Genomic DNA, 15,025 nt, shown 5'->3' with positions numbered 1-15,025 from the left:
AGGTTCACGGCTGCATAATTCATTCCTGAACTCGTGTGATGATTCTGGAGGGGACCCAAACCGCACATATTTCTCCCCATGAGACTTCAACCAAACGTAATGATTGCAAGTGAAAGAGCAGATCTCCCAACAACTCAGACCGTCAGTGGGAAAGCACCACGCCAGACAGAACAGCTTCACCGTAACCATCACACTGCAGCTCGCAGGCTCGCAGTTCAGTTGTGCCCACCCACTCCGCTGCCTCTCCCCCACAACACCCTTTCACCAAATTCAATAACAACATTGGCTTCTGAACTTAGAAAGAAGGATTGCTCCTGACGGGAATCTTGCAGTCGTTAACGGTATACAGTCTTTAGGCTTAATGAAGAAATCTTTATTTGAGAGAATATTAAGCTATAGTCATGAACATTACTTGAGGTACACAAACAAAAAATCCTATCGCTAAAGGTGCAATAATTTATTTGTATAACTCCTACCCTCCACTGAAGGTAATATAAACACAAAATGTTTCAGAATTACAGGATGTATTATCAAACTAGTCTCTGTATAAAAAAAGTTATAGCTTCAGTTATAACAGAGAAGTCATGTGCTGTGATGCTTAGTGTTTCAAATGCACTGATTAGATACTATCTTAAAATTACTTCTCATCTCAACTTGGCATATTCTATAAAGGTTCTGTAAACTCAAAATTTTAATTCCTAGAAATATTAACACAAAACAGCTTTATTGCATGTTTATTTCCTTATTACTTTCAGGAGAACAAAGTAACAGACTGAAAATCATAAACATACCTGGAAAGGTGGGATTTTTTTTTATAGTACTTAGGCTTTGCCTTACCAAATATGGTCATACATGTGTTGCAAATTTCTTAAGAAAGGGCAAAACAATATATTGCATTTTAAAGGAGCAGGTGCAGCGCTTTTATGAGTTTTTCAAAATGAGATGAGGGCCACGATGTCCATGATTCAAGCTCTTACAAACGATTGTCTGGAGGCAGCCGATACATATGAGAAGAGAGTTCCTTCTTCAAAGTAATTAGGACCGAAAGTCATGTCACAATGTAGTTGGCTGTCCAGCAGCTGGAAACAAACAAACAAACAAAATTCAGTCATTAGTTTACAAATTTTAACAAACATTCCTCCTGAAACAATGGAGTACGTAGGATTTTCCTGATATGAGCTCTATCATTTAAAAAAAAAAAACATCTGGAAATACGTGTCACTGGTGCCCTGCTTCTCCTCCTTCCTGCAGAGTTGGGGCACTAACTGCAAAGAAGGGTTTCGTGCCGCTTGCGTTGTGCATGCACTTTTATTTCATTTACTCAGAAAGTACTTGTGGGTATACTTATTATTAGGCTCTGCAGTGGCAAAACAGCAAAGCAGAGGACTAATGAGTCATCTTCAGCTGTGCCTGGTTTGTGTTACGTGGTAATACAGAGCCCTTGTGTTATTTGGCCATACAGGGAGTCTCTTGAATTTACTGCTTGCCTTTGATTTCAACATTCACAAATCTGTAACTCTTTGCACGTTTGGCACTGAATAGTGAGCTCCCTTCAGTAACTAGGATTGTGAGATTTCGTTGTCGAGAAATAACCTACTAATAAAATCCCGTCCACTTTTATTTAAAAGTAGAAACATACTCTGGACTACTACCTAATCTTTAATGTGTTTCTCCCTTAAGGTTTTTGGTAGTTGAGTTTGAAACAAAATCCCCCACAGTTTCAAATAAACAAGTTTCTGGCAGCCAAAATGTTTCACTGAGATGTGTCCATAAGCATCTTAACGCAATACTGATTAATCCTGCGTTTGTCAGAGAACGTCAGTTGTGTGCGCTGCTGTGTAGGTATTCAGACATAGGCAAGGGTGGAGGTAGGGAAGAGCTGTGTAATCAGGCAACTGACTTTATATTTAGCATCAGACTTCCCGGAACTGAAAGGCAAAACGCTAGTATTGTGCCCCTTTGTTCTTCAGTTCAGATGTGGAGTCGATCGGATTTTAGTTAAAAATGAGTGACTAACCCTGTTTGCAGTTTCATGACATCAAAATTTCAAAGTCGTTTTGAAATTGTCAAAAAGAACTGGCGTAATTTAAATTTATGTGACCCATATCTTGAGATTTTGCATGAGGAGTGGACACAGCAGAAAGAGGCAATTTGTAGGAAAAAGACAAACCCTTCCCATTATTATTATTCAGGAACCATACATTTCCACAAAACCTATTCCCACAGTCATCAACACAGTTCCCATTGTGCTTGATATGCACAAATGCAAAACCTTACAGCACAAAACACTGCACACAGTTCTCTACTGCATTTTCTAGCACTACGGTGACAGAAGATGCAGCCTACAGCGCATAGACTGATATATAGTTTTACTGAGCCTTCATCTGTCCTTAAGGAACCTCAATTCTTGTTTAAGCAAAAAGGATTAAAAGGAAAAGAAAAAAAAAAAAAGAAAAATATGACTTTTATCACCTTCTCTTCTTTTTTGTATAAAGATAGATGTCCAAATGTGCATTATAAAACTCAGGACTTCAGCCACACAAGGCAGTTTTATGGTATCAAGCCTGAAGAGGATAATCTATTTCTGAACGTGTTAGGTTAAATAATTAATACAACAAGTTGCTAGCATTTCTTACCAGAATTTAAAAAAAAAAAAAATCACCACAGAAATAGTTATACAACAGCACCCTCTAGCTCTGCTGATGGGTAAATATCTCTGACCTGAAATAGAGGAAAAAAAATCTGTTCTACTAGCAAAGGTGGGGAGGTATCCTACTCCTATTTCCTACTCCTGGATTTCTATTGCTTTTGAGGGAAAGGAGGAGAAATAGCAAGAGAAAAGTGCTCTATACCCCTACCCATCAGTTACAGCTGTAGACAGTGAGTATACTGAACAGTAGCATGTGACAAGAAGGCAATGATTACTCCCATGGATTTCTCCTGTGCCTTCTGAAATGCTCTAGCAATTTGGTATCAGTCATAGAAATCCAGCACTAGAAAGGATTTTCAAGTGATCTACTTTAGGGCAGAAAAAATGCGTTGAGATTTCTTTGACATGCAATTGTCTGGCTCATTTTTCAAAACTCGTAGCAAGCAACACATTAGCACATGTGTGAGGATCCCAGAACAAGGATTCGTTGTGGTAAGTTACAGTAAGCTCCCAATATTTTCCTTGATCCTTTTCTCTGCAAATAGATGCCTGGAAACATAAAAAAAAAAAAAAAAAGGAACTTCTCAAAATAAGGCCCAGGGTCCTAGACCTAGTGGAGGTAGCTATACTGACTCACACAAGGTAACAGATTCAAGCCTTCAGGACATGCAATGTGTGTACACAATGTAGAAGTTTATATTTATGCAGAGGAACTGCCTTATAGCCTAGTATTGCTGAACAGAGATCCTTTGGGCAAGATTTAATGAGCTTGGAAGTCTTTTTGATACAAGAGAATGACTAAAATGAGATGGGAAGGCATCCCTTTCTATAGCAAAGCTATGCCTAAGTTGCAAAGACGTTTGGCCATAACATTTTTTCTTGGGGGAGAAGAGCCCGTCAGTTAAAAGGATGGTAACAGTACTGTTAGAGTTCACCACGAAATCAGACAAAAATACGCATCCACCTTAGGACAGGATTTGGTACTTACTTCTGGATCGGATGTAACAATCGTTGCAGTTAAGAAGACCATTTCTAATCCTGACATCCGTTCCACTTGCTGCATCTCCCAGCTGTCCCTTGCAAATGCCACACTGTCAATTGAAGCACAGAGAACGTATGACAGGTCATGCCCCAGTATCTGTCACAGCTCTCCCAAAATTTTCACTTTTGTTTCAATAGATTTTGGAACAGTGAGAAAAAATAACCCCCCCGAACCCAGCCCATAATCTAGTGGAGCACTGCATATCAGTAACAGTGTTTTTTTTTTTGTTTTTGTTTTTGTTTTTTGTTTTTTTTTTTTAGAGCCAACAGCATTCAGGACTGGATTTCAGCAGTCAACACTCCTATATAAGTAAAGTTTAAGTGGTTTTAAGAGACACTTGATTTTGATGTTGCACTCTAGAGCCAGCCTGTTTGTGCAGGACAAATCTTATAGAGGCCAGAGGTTTAGTTTGAGTAAATGTCAAAAAAAAAAAAGCTACATAAACACCTAATACCAACTAGTATTTAGATAATGCAAATGGACACTTTCTGAGCTCTCTAGATAACACCGCCTTGAGTCATTTCCTGAGGCACTCAAGAACAGACACAAAGTGTTTCTGTTAACAACTCTGGTGAAAGCCAGAATATAGACAGAAATGCTGAGAAAATCTTCAGAACATAAAATCATGCAATATTTTTGGATGACATTCCATAGTCGAAGCTTTCCAGCCATGGGTCAGAGAGCTTACGCACTGACCAGGTTTTTGAAAAAAAAATCACAAAATATCTAATTTTATATTTAGAAAACAACAAGTACAACTGGAAAGTTACATGATTCCTCCCTCTATAAGTCAGGAAGCTAAGTTTACTTGCTAAGTTACAGATTTTAGTCCAGCTAACATGTCTGACAACAGACTCTTTAGCAGCATTACTTCCACTTATCCACAAACATAATAAGCATGCAAATCCCTGGTCCTCTCATTTCCGGTGCCACATCTATAGACCTTAATACACTCTCTCCTCACACTGGATGACGACTTGAGTTTTTCTGCAGGTGGACACAATAAGAGACATACCCGGAAGCACTGAATATGGAAATAAAGACCAAGTGTTTCAATAATCATGGCAGCTCCCTTTCCAAGAGGAAGCCCACAGGTGGAACAAAGCTTCTTTCCACTGACGGACCTAGGAGACAAACATTGCTTTAAGAAAAAAGAACAGCAACTAAAACACAAACAAATATTTGCACAGGTTTAGGGGGGAGAGAAATGATGGGAGAAGGGAGCGCTGGGGGGGGGTTCACAACAGAAATGCACATTGGCCCTTCAACCATTAGGGCATTTTCTACTTGCAAAGACAGTTTAACAGAAGACATGTATGTCTCAAAACTTTGTCTGAAACAAGGATTGTTTCTGATTGAACCTTGGGGCTAAAACAGGCTTTTGCTGAATCAGCCTGCACACCTGCCACACAGATGCACATCTGCCAACCTAGCAGAGGAGTTCAAATGCTTGAATGCACAGGAGCTCGGACCCATTTCCCTGCCAGTCTGCTGTGCTACACTGAGGGAGATGCAAGCCTTTTAGCAGAGGCCCAGACGGATGGGAATCATGCCTGTGGATGACCGGGACCCAGTCAATGACACAGCAATCAGAGCAGATACTCACATACATTACCTGACTCAGATTCTCAGTCTGGAATTTTCTCTATTTGTTTGCACATGGGTTTGCTTACTGCAGGTCAGGAGGCAGGAATGCTGCTCTTACACCCAAATGAGCTGGCAAAGTTCAAGCAGCAACATAACTGCAGTAGCACAGACCAGGAATCAGGCACTTACTAACTCAGTTTAGTCTGTGTTGCTACAGATACATGCCTGTTATACTCCAGCTAGTTTAGATTAAAGCTGAAATCAGATCTTCATCTGTAATGCAAAAATATTTCAGCTCTCACCTTAAGATTCAGTCCTGTCTAGACATTTCTAATAAATCAGCTGTTTGATGACAGCTGGGCCCCAGATACTCTTTTTCATAATGTTTTTAATGGCAGTGCAGGTGTACATTTATACGTGCTTCATGCTCTTCCCTTCTCACCTGTCTGCCAGCCTGTAAGAAGTGATGCTCATCTAGTGAGATGAACCTGAGAACGAATGGGATCCCTTGTCATTATGTGTCATCCATGGTTTTTTTTAACCAGGGCTGAAACCCAGAGATAAACTTCAGGATATGTCAAGAATTTTGAAAAGATGGTTTGATGAAATTGTACGCAGATAGGCAGATTTACAATATCTCACTTCATGTTTTTGGTGCAACAACCTAATAAGCCACCAAGAGAGACAGATATGGGCTGCATCATGATTAAAAAGCCTTTTTTTTTTAGAAGAGACAGAAGCAGCATGAAGTCATCACAACCAAAAAACTGTCCTTGCTTCCATCTAATCCCTGTCACTACTGAGCCCATCATTTTCTATCCTACCCTGTACACTGGCAGCACAGGCACCTCACTGTCTTTTCTTGTTGTTTCATTCTTGTTATTCCTTTTAGAATAACTTCCTTGGATTCTTCTCCTCACCTACAACCATAAGGCCTCTGCTCCTATCCCTTTTTACATTATCCTACAGTCCAAATTTGTTTCCACTTCTTCTCCACTGTCAGAGTTATTATATGGACAATAGAAGTACCGAATCAAAGAATAAAGTGCTTTAAGAATTTTTTGAGAATTTTTCTAATGTTTTACTGGGAGGATTGATTACATCTTATCCATTATTTTCAAAACTAAGATCAATTTCAGAAGAAGATCTTGGAAAAGGGACTCAGATCAGGTTATAGCTGCTAAATAATATGAAGTAGCTATCAAAACTAGTTACGTGTAGTGATAAATGATCTGCAATACCACCAAAACTGCAGCTCCTATTAGCAAAAACAGGAGTTGTTCACAAAAAAAATTCCCAATAGTTTCATGACAATGCAAATGGCATGGGAAAGAAGGCTTTGCTATCAAACCTGAAGAAAAATGTAATTTAAATATAACAGTTTTGCTGTGGCTTTTGTGTTGTATGATTGCCCTATTTAATAAGCCAACCGATTTTAATATATCCCAAATTATCGGTGATTCAGTCTGGCTGCAGTTCCTATTTATTTAGAGTTGGAACATCTATCTCACTAAAAGCCGCACAGCTCATTGCCTGACAGAATCAAATCTCCAGGAACACATCTTAGTCCTGAGCATGTGACTTTTCACAATAAAGACAACATCCTTTGGCTTAAATGCTCTGAGCTCATGCTTTACTGCTTGCTTTGACTGGAGCTTATATTATCCCATTCCAATTTCATTGAAATTTCAATGATCAAGCAGTCCTATAGCTGCCTTCTGAACTGTGTTATTTTAAAACACAACGATACTGCTGAAGCAGGCAGGAAATATGGGAGAGGGAACTACATGTTTATTATGTGGACGGTTATGAATTGCCACATTTAGAAGAATAAATAATGCATCTGCATAATACTGATGCAATTTATACTGCAGCGGTTCACCAGTGCCCGCAAGATGTATTCAGTCTGCAAAATTCCTTATTGACCTTTTGTACCTGTTGGGTGACTGACTCGGCGCAGCAGGAGAGCAGGGAGACAATGGCCCGGATCGGAAGTTCTCGTGACAGCCTGCCCTAAAATACAGGAGAGAAAATACATGACTATGGCTGAAGATCAAGTGAAAACAGAGGTTTTGTACTGAGAAGCGTACATCCAGCTGATGGATCTCAGGATTCCCAGTTCTAAAGATTTTGTTTAAAGAAAACAAGGCATAAATCTGCTGTCCACTGCCATTTTGATACAAAGAAAACCAGCATGCATATTTTGGTTCAGAGATCCTTCAGAAGCTTCAGATCTGCTTGCTACTGCTCAGTAGGCTAACTTACAAGGTAATCATCCACGTGCTGACTCCTACCCACCTACCAACACAACACAGCTCACGCCTTGACGAAGAAGGGTCAAGGCAAGGCACAACATCTTGCCAAGGGGATGTGCACAGAGGCACGCTGGTAGAGCAGATGGGGGGTCACTGATGGAGGGGCTGTGCCCTTCACTAGGTAAAAACAAAGCTGTCAACTCTGAAAAGTGGATTATTCCTATCTGCATCCATTCTACCTTGAAAGAATTTGGTGAGAAAAAACATGCATGTTTTCTGTTATCAGAAATCATAGGATTGATTCAATCTCTCACTGCTTAAAGCTGCTTACAGATTAAATATTTTTTTCAAACACACACGAGCAGTTTGTTATGAGGATTAGGTAACCAAACCTCAATCTACATTAGTTTTGACTGGATACAAGCTTTGTAGAGGTAACAGTTTGCAAGGAGATTGCTCATATATACAATAAAGAAAACTGATGTCCCTTTCTCATTGCAGATACACTTTTTGCAAATACTAGGCAAATGTATACCCTGTTTACTGAAAGAAATGGCATTACCTTTTAGTACACAGCAAAGCAACAGAGAAGAAAAAAATATAGGCAAAGTTTCTAGCAGAAAGAAAATAATAATCTCTAAATATCTTCTTTTAAATGCCATAATCCTTAAAGAACTGGAGTGGAATAATGAATGTGTCTTTAGAAGTCAGGGAATGAAGCTCTCAGGTACTAACTTCCATGAGGCAGACTTCAGCGTGCCAGTGAAACTTAACCTACAGAGAATGCTGAGCAGGGATATAGGGGAGAAGAGAGTCAGTGTGAATTTGCACACTATGCAATAACTCTGATTTTATGTTCTCACCTCCTTCCTTCCCCTGTGGAGTTCGGTTTCTGTCCTGCACTCTGACCCAGGAAAGGTCTCTGCCGAATGTCCTCTGCGCAATGCGGGGACTGTTTCGTCAGCAATTGCTGGTTCCATGAGACGTCTGAAATGGGAAATGGAGACATCTCAGTACTTAGGACAAAATGCTTTTGTCACTACTGATTTACCAACATAACTTGTAGGCACACCGTAAAGCAGACATGAGGTGTGAAAATCAGAATTAGGCAAAGACGACCATCTTGACTGTTGTAAGGAAACACCAGCAGCTTTCAGTTACATACAGTGCTAAGTTTTCACATCCACAACCCTCTCCTTGGATAGCTTGTACCCTTTTGAAAGTACTGTTACTTAAAAAGAAATTCTCAGAAAACCCACACAAAATCAGAGACAGGCTCTGCTGCATCAGGAGACCTCTATGGGGTAACGTCCTGCTGCATTCCCTTCCCATACACATAATAGTATGTAGAGTTGATAGAAAGGTGGTACACTCACTGTTCTCCATGAGCCTATCAATAAACAATTTCCTTCCCTTGTAATTTCCTTTTATGTTTCAGATGGGTGCATAAGGCCCCGTGACAACACCAACCTCTCAGCACTATGCAGTGAACTGTGGTGCTCAGGCAACCAACCATCCTGTCCGTCAGACAGAGCACACTACACCGATCCTTCCAGACAAATTTTGTGGCTCACTGGTCAGGAAGGGCCTTACCTTTCAAAGCATAAACCAACTAGTTTAGAGGAGAAGAAAAATTTTACTCGGGCCTATGAAAAGCATATTACGTATTTTTGATATCATCAAGGTCAAAAACACCCTTAGTCATGACTATTTAAGATCTTAAGGAAAGTGCAAGAATGTGATGTGTCAACGGGCAAGAAAGGAGCTGCCAGAACACTAACGGTAGAGCAAGCTGTTGAAGAGAACCTAAAAAAGCTTTATTAGCAGAAATTAAAACTGTCGAATCTCTTAATTTTGCTTAATCACTACTAAACATCCTCAAGGTTGGATTACTGGGCAGCATCTTTTGCTTTCTTTACTTGAGTAGCCTTTATCAAAGAGCTAAGAACACAATAAAATTGTGACAGGGTGAGCAAACCTGCTAAATTAAATAAACTGCATTTGCATTTGGAACAAGAAACAATACAATAATAATACACAAGTAATAATGCACAAGCAATAATACACTAATAACACTGAAACCTTTCCTATCCACGGGTGGTTCATTATTTAGAGTCATCAATTTTTATGTTAGATTGAAAACAAAGATCTAAAATTTGCTTTCAAAATCTACAATTGCCTAGTCCTACATATTTACTATCCATTTATTAACTCTCTACTGTTTAGTGATACTAAATCAGTGAATTTCCCTTTTATGAGTTTGACCCTGTTGACAGCAATGCTTTGGGGAAGTTTCTTCATTATCAAGCAAGCAATATTTATGGGATCTTAAAAATTCTATCAAGTTGTATCAAGATAAATCCTGTACGTATACAGGATTATGTAACAGATGGAAGGTAACTGTGAGATTACTGTGAGATTTCTACCTGCAGCCAGAACATTAATTACTGATGTAAATATGATTTTAAATTTTACTTTATTTCTCTTTACTAACAGAAAACAACTTTCGAATCTGAGATATTCAAATTTTGAAGAAGTGTACTGTTAATGTCCAAAATTCTCTGGATTGAATTGCAAGCCACTATAAATACCTGCAAGATTTCTACCTGGGTAAGAATACATGTATATGAAGGTCTTGACTCTCACCCTGAGTCAACGGCAGATTCAGCCGGGCAGGCGAGCTGCGCTCCATCACTGACACCTGGTGCTCCTGTTCACCTCCTTTCAAGATACCCGTCTCTGGGTGTCCTGAGAGCACTTTATTTCCACTGCCAACAAAAATAAGTCACATTGTATAAATAAAGCCAGGAAAAAATCCAACTAGAGTCTAATGGCAAAATCAGATTTTTGAATGTAAGTGCAAAAATGTGCACTTACTACATGCAACAGAAGTTTGTGTCAGCACTGACAAACCAATGGGTAACAGTCATGAGTTAACAAGTCTGCCTCCATATGTGCCAGGTGTTCCTCCTTACCTCACACACAGCCACTCACATGCACTAGAGACCACTCTGGATTTGTGGAAAATGGTTTACTTGACAGAGAAACAGCTTCTTTCAGTGTTCTCTATACAGCATTCAGCATCATCAGATGCTTTTCATCTTTGTGAAAGCTGTGATTACCAGTTTGACAAAAGACCAGGACTTTGAACACCATGTGGCAAGTTTGGGTATGGCACTTTTGAAACAGACGGGCAATCTCACAAAGATTCTGAGTGAAAATTGCTCCTTCTCCTTCATTCATCCCAAAGGCTTGTGAAACTTGTAAGCAAAACACAGTGCAGTGACATACACAGATGTCCGAGCCAAGATCTAATTCTGATCTGGTTGATGCAACAGCTTCTCAGCAAAGTCATATGCTGAAAAGATAAGCCTTCTGACATGGCCAGCTAGCATCACGCATGGCCATATATGCATAAGCCTGATCAGGATGTATTACACCTATCACCATGCCAAAGAAATGAGAAGACTAACACCAAATGCATTTTATTTCCTCCTCCAGTAGCTGCCATACTGCTGGAACCATCACCTTGTGAGGCAAAGCAGTTATCACAGCCTCATTGTCAGATGCTGATGTTCCAGCATCAGTCATGGTCAAATGTGATGTCCCAGAACTATACAGAACGCAAAGCTCCAAAGGGCTAAGAAATGCCTAGGCTTGATCCATACCTCCTCTTTTCTTGCCAGCGTTCATTTTCCTTGCTTTTCAGAGGTGGAATACTGTCCTGCTCCCAGAGCAGCTTTTTCTGCCGTGTAACTTCATTTTGTTTGCCTTCCTCTGGAGAGCTGTTTGAATCAGTTGTGTTCTAGAAGACAGCAGGGGAGGGAACAAGGAGCTTCTCTTGAACTCAGCATCAGCATGCACGTGGGCAAAGCACAGGGTGCCCCCAGATATATTGTTTACACACCTTATCATCATAAAGAACACCTCACATTATACAGTGGAATTGTTTGACTTTAATAAGGCTAACTTTGTATTTAACAAAGACTTCAGCTAAAATAGCCAACTAATTGGATTAAATGGAGCTCGAAACAAAAAGTTACAGACTTTTTTTTTTTTTTTAAGGAAGTTAAGTTTTTGACAATTACAAAACACTGTCTTCACTACATATTTTTGGCAGAAATGCTTAAATGACTTTGAGAGGTTAAACAGTCCTCCTCACTAGTCTTTGGAAGATTTTGTGTAGGGTCTCAGCCTATGATCATGGGAATTCTGCAGCTGGCAGCCTTGGGCAGAGCACTGCTCGCATGCTCTGGGCATTTTTAAATGGCAACACCAGTACTACTGTCAAAATGGTACTGGAGTGGGCGATACCTGAGTGGAGCAGCTTGTGTGAGCCATGGCATGGGACCTTTCACTTCTGAGTGTAGACCCTGAACCTAGGACAAGCAAGTCCACTCAGGAAGTTACCAGCATACAGCCATAGGGACAAAGGGCTGTGGCTGATGACCCTGTCTGGGGATGAGTGTTAAGAGGGGGCAGGAAGGATGCAAGAAAAAGCAGATGACACAGGCTGTCTAATCCTGAAGTTGAATGGAAAAAGGCAGATGACTTCTTGGGTGTGGCTGCCTTGGGCAGGAGAAAATTTAAGTCTGGGAATCCCACATTTATTCTATTAGTGTCACCTGGGGAGGTCTGTTCTCTGGTGAACACTTAGTTATATGTTAGATGCATGAAGTTAAACATTTTGTGAAGCATATGCAAGAAGAGAATCACAGTGTGAACATTCCTCCATTTGCTTTGCTGCTTACTAAAAGGGATGGCGGGACAGAAAAGGTGGAAAAGTGGAGAGGTAGGATTCAATCCCAACTCAGATATGCTTAAAGCACTGTCTGACAGTCAAGGTTTTGTATACAGGGAAATAACTTCAGATCTTGTTGGCTTTGACAGGGTAGGTAAAACAAACAAAAACAGGTGACTTTTTTCATAGCACCAGTCAAAGAAGAGAAGTAGCTGCAAAAAAAAGAAAGCTTAACCCTCTGCTCCAGTCCAAAATGGGATGATGCCAGTTGGTTTAGGAATACATCTCTTCACTTGTGAAAATATACAAGTTACAGTGCTCTGAGGTATCGCCAGTTATGGAAGGTACCCAGGAAATACTCCAGGAAATACTCCTCTCATTGTTCCCAGACTTTGTTAGCCTTTAGCAAAGAGTGAAACTCTGCACTAGAGGTGGCTTTGACTTTATTGCCTTAGGATTCCACAATGAACTCACCTCTGTTTTATTTCCTTCAGTGGTAGAGGAAGAAGAGGAGAGGAGATCAGCAGAGTTTGAAGAAACAATGAATGGAACTACAGTATCCTCAATTATCTTACGTTCCTAAAAAAAAAAAAAAAAAAAAAGAGAGGACCAGGAGAGAGTGGGAGTTAAAAAAACAGAACGATAACTACATGCTTAAAAATCAGAAATGTAAAGTTTGGCTACATGTTCATATTTAGATGGCTAGGTAATGACCTGTGTTATGAAGAATAATGGCAATACCTCAACTTTTAATTTGCTACAATATTTTGCACTCCCCTTCCTTTCACCATTACCATCTTTGAGATGGGATGCCCCAAAATGAAAAAAAAATTCCACTTGGGATGGCACCACTGTTTCTCACAACATCAGTCAATTAAATTACATATAAAAATAAAAAATTACACTTAGTACATGAGAAATTTATTTCAAAAGCTGAAAGAAATACTTTTTCTTAAGATTACAAGCATGGCTCTCAAGCACAGATGATATTTTTTTTCTGCAAAATGACCCATATATGACAGAATAAAAACACTATTGTCTATATTGTAAATATTCTACAACTGAAAGCTTTGAACATTTCCTGTCATTTTTTTTTTAAACAGGCTGGATTACAAAACATCTACATGATGAAGCCCAAGGCAGACAATAACTTCATCTGGAATTCCACCAAGTCCAGACATCAAGAATATGCCAAAGCACAAAAGACTTTCCCTCTGGAGGGAAGCCTGAGCGCGCCCAGACACAACCCTTTTGACTCACACAGACTTGCATGGCAATTAGGCACCTCCACCTCTGCAGAGATTCTGAGGATACCTGTCTAAATATTTAAATAGTTTTCCTCAGTGCCTATGGTAGTGTTTAAGAGAAGCAATCCTCCTGAGAATTCAGCCTTGAGAAGTCTTTCATTAAATAATTTAGGTATGGGATTTTTTTAGTTACATAAGTGGGTGCATTTAAATACAAGAAAGTCAATAAACCTCCTCCTTTCAGCCTTATACCTCCTCATAGTATCTACGCTCCTCCTCTTCAACTTCTCTCTGTGCCTTTTCCCATTCCTCTTTCAGCTTGTCTTGCTCCTTCTGATACTTCTCCTGTAGGAGGATACAAATAGAGGTGAATTCAGAGCATACCATATTACGAGTAAAGTCTGTGTATCTCCACAATGAAAATGAACCTGTTAAAAACGGCTCAATCAGAAACAGGATGAAACAGAAACATAAAAATTAGAAACATCCATGGGTGTCAAAAAAGCTTCCTTTCCTCCTCTTCCCACTTGCTTCTAGCTCTTAAAATTAAGACCTTCAAACCACATGGAACTTTTAACATATTACAAGAAGTTTAACCTGTTAGAAGTTTTTATGTGCTTGGACAGAAATTAAATTTATTTTAAACAATTTCAATAATTCCTTGTTTATTATATAGTTTTAAGAGTTGTAAAAAGCTATCACACACCCAAAAACATTTAAGCCTGGATTTTGCATTAATAATTACAGCTAAGTAGCATATAAACAAACAGGTTTTGCAGATGCTGGTTTTGGAACTAATTTAAGAGAGATGTCGGTACAATATAATGAATAATGAATAATTGTGCAAATTTAAAAGATAAATAAATAGTTTGCAAAGGTTTGATGAAGGTAAGCTCATAATTACTAAGCAGTTCATTTTCCTCCTTGATGGGATCATTTTTTGAGAATTCGTTTCACACAGTTTTACTTGAAAAATTACCTTAAAGAGATCTTTATAATTGTGTGACAGAACTGGTTTGAATATGGGGAAGAATGGTGACTTCTATATGCCTTTTACACCAGTTCCAACTTCTGTTCAAATTAGAAACCACATCTGCCTGATCCAAAATAAATGCATTTACTGTCGAAAGAACACCTGCATTTGCCAGAAAAACCATGACGAGAACTTTACACCATTCCAAGAGGAAATAAACGTACTAGCTAAAAGGAAATAAACTTAAGAAAGCAGCACAGAGACACACAATAGTCTTACAAGATGAAAAGACTCCATTTTACTGTTCCTCATCCTTGTACAGTTTGTTGCTCTTATGTTGCACGGACAAAACATATGATTTCTTTGGGATCAATCAAACCTAATCAGTATCAAAAAATTCTACTCACTGACTACTTTGATACTGAGTAATATCAAACGACACTACTGAGTGCAGGGGAAATTCAAGTTCTCAGGCCCGTTGCATTTCTCCCAACTATGACACAAAACCAGACCTTTTATAGCATACTCTA

The 15,025-nt window shown here is 39.3% G+C and overlaps 1 protein-coding gene across 18 annotated transcripts in view; it reads right to left on the bottom strand.

Moving 5' to 3' along the window:
* Positions 1-351: 351 nt before the first annotated feature.
* The window catches only part of LIMCH1 (LIM and calponin homology domains 1), a 177,423-nt gene continuing 162,749 nt past the window's right edge, over positions 352-15,025 (bottom strand). For 16 of the 18 annotated variants that reach the window (XM_066995787.1, XM_066995794.1, XM_066995797.1 and 13 more), the window contains 9 exons: positions 13,775-13,867; positions 12,750-12,854; positions 11,203-11,339; positions 10,181-10,302; positions 8,398-8,521; positions 7,206-7,292; positions 4,708-4,816; positions 3,639-3,741; positions 352-1,079 (listed from right to left, as the gene is read on the bottom strand). In XM_066995787.1, the coding sequence (XP_066851888.1) occupies positions 1,054-1,079; positions 3,639-3,741; positions 4,708-4,816; positions 7,206-7,292; positions 8,398-8,521; positions 10,181-10,302; positions 11,203-11,339; positions 12,750-12,854; positions 13,775-13,867 (906 nt within the window). In that variant the 3' untranslated portion in view covers positions 352-1,053. The remainder of the gene's footprint in view (positions 1,080-3,638; positions 3,742-4,707; positions 4,817-7,205; positions 7,293-8,397; positions 8,522-10,180; positions 10,303-11,202; positions 11,340-12,749; positions 12,855-13,774; positions 13,868-15,025) is intronic. The other 2 variants (XM_066995786.1, XM_066995803.1) reach the window with 1 other exon arrangement.

The sequence above is a fragment of the Anser cygnoides genome, chromosome 4, assembly GCF_040182565.1.
Source record: "Anser cygnoides isolate HZ-2024a breed goose chromosome 4, Taihu_goose_T2T_genome, whole genome shotgun sequence".
Lineage (NCBI taxonomy): Eukaryota > Metazoa > Chordata > Aves > Anseriformes > Anatidae > Anser > Anser cygnoides.
The sequence above is the reverse complement of the archived record's forward strand: the minus strand, read 5'-3'. Positions and strand labels throughout refer to the sequence as shown.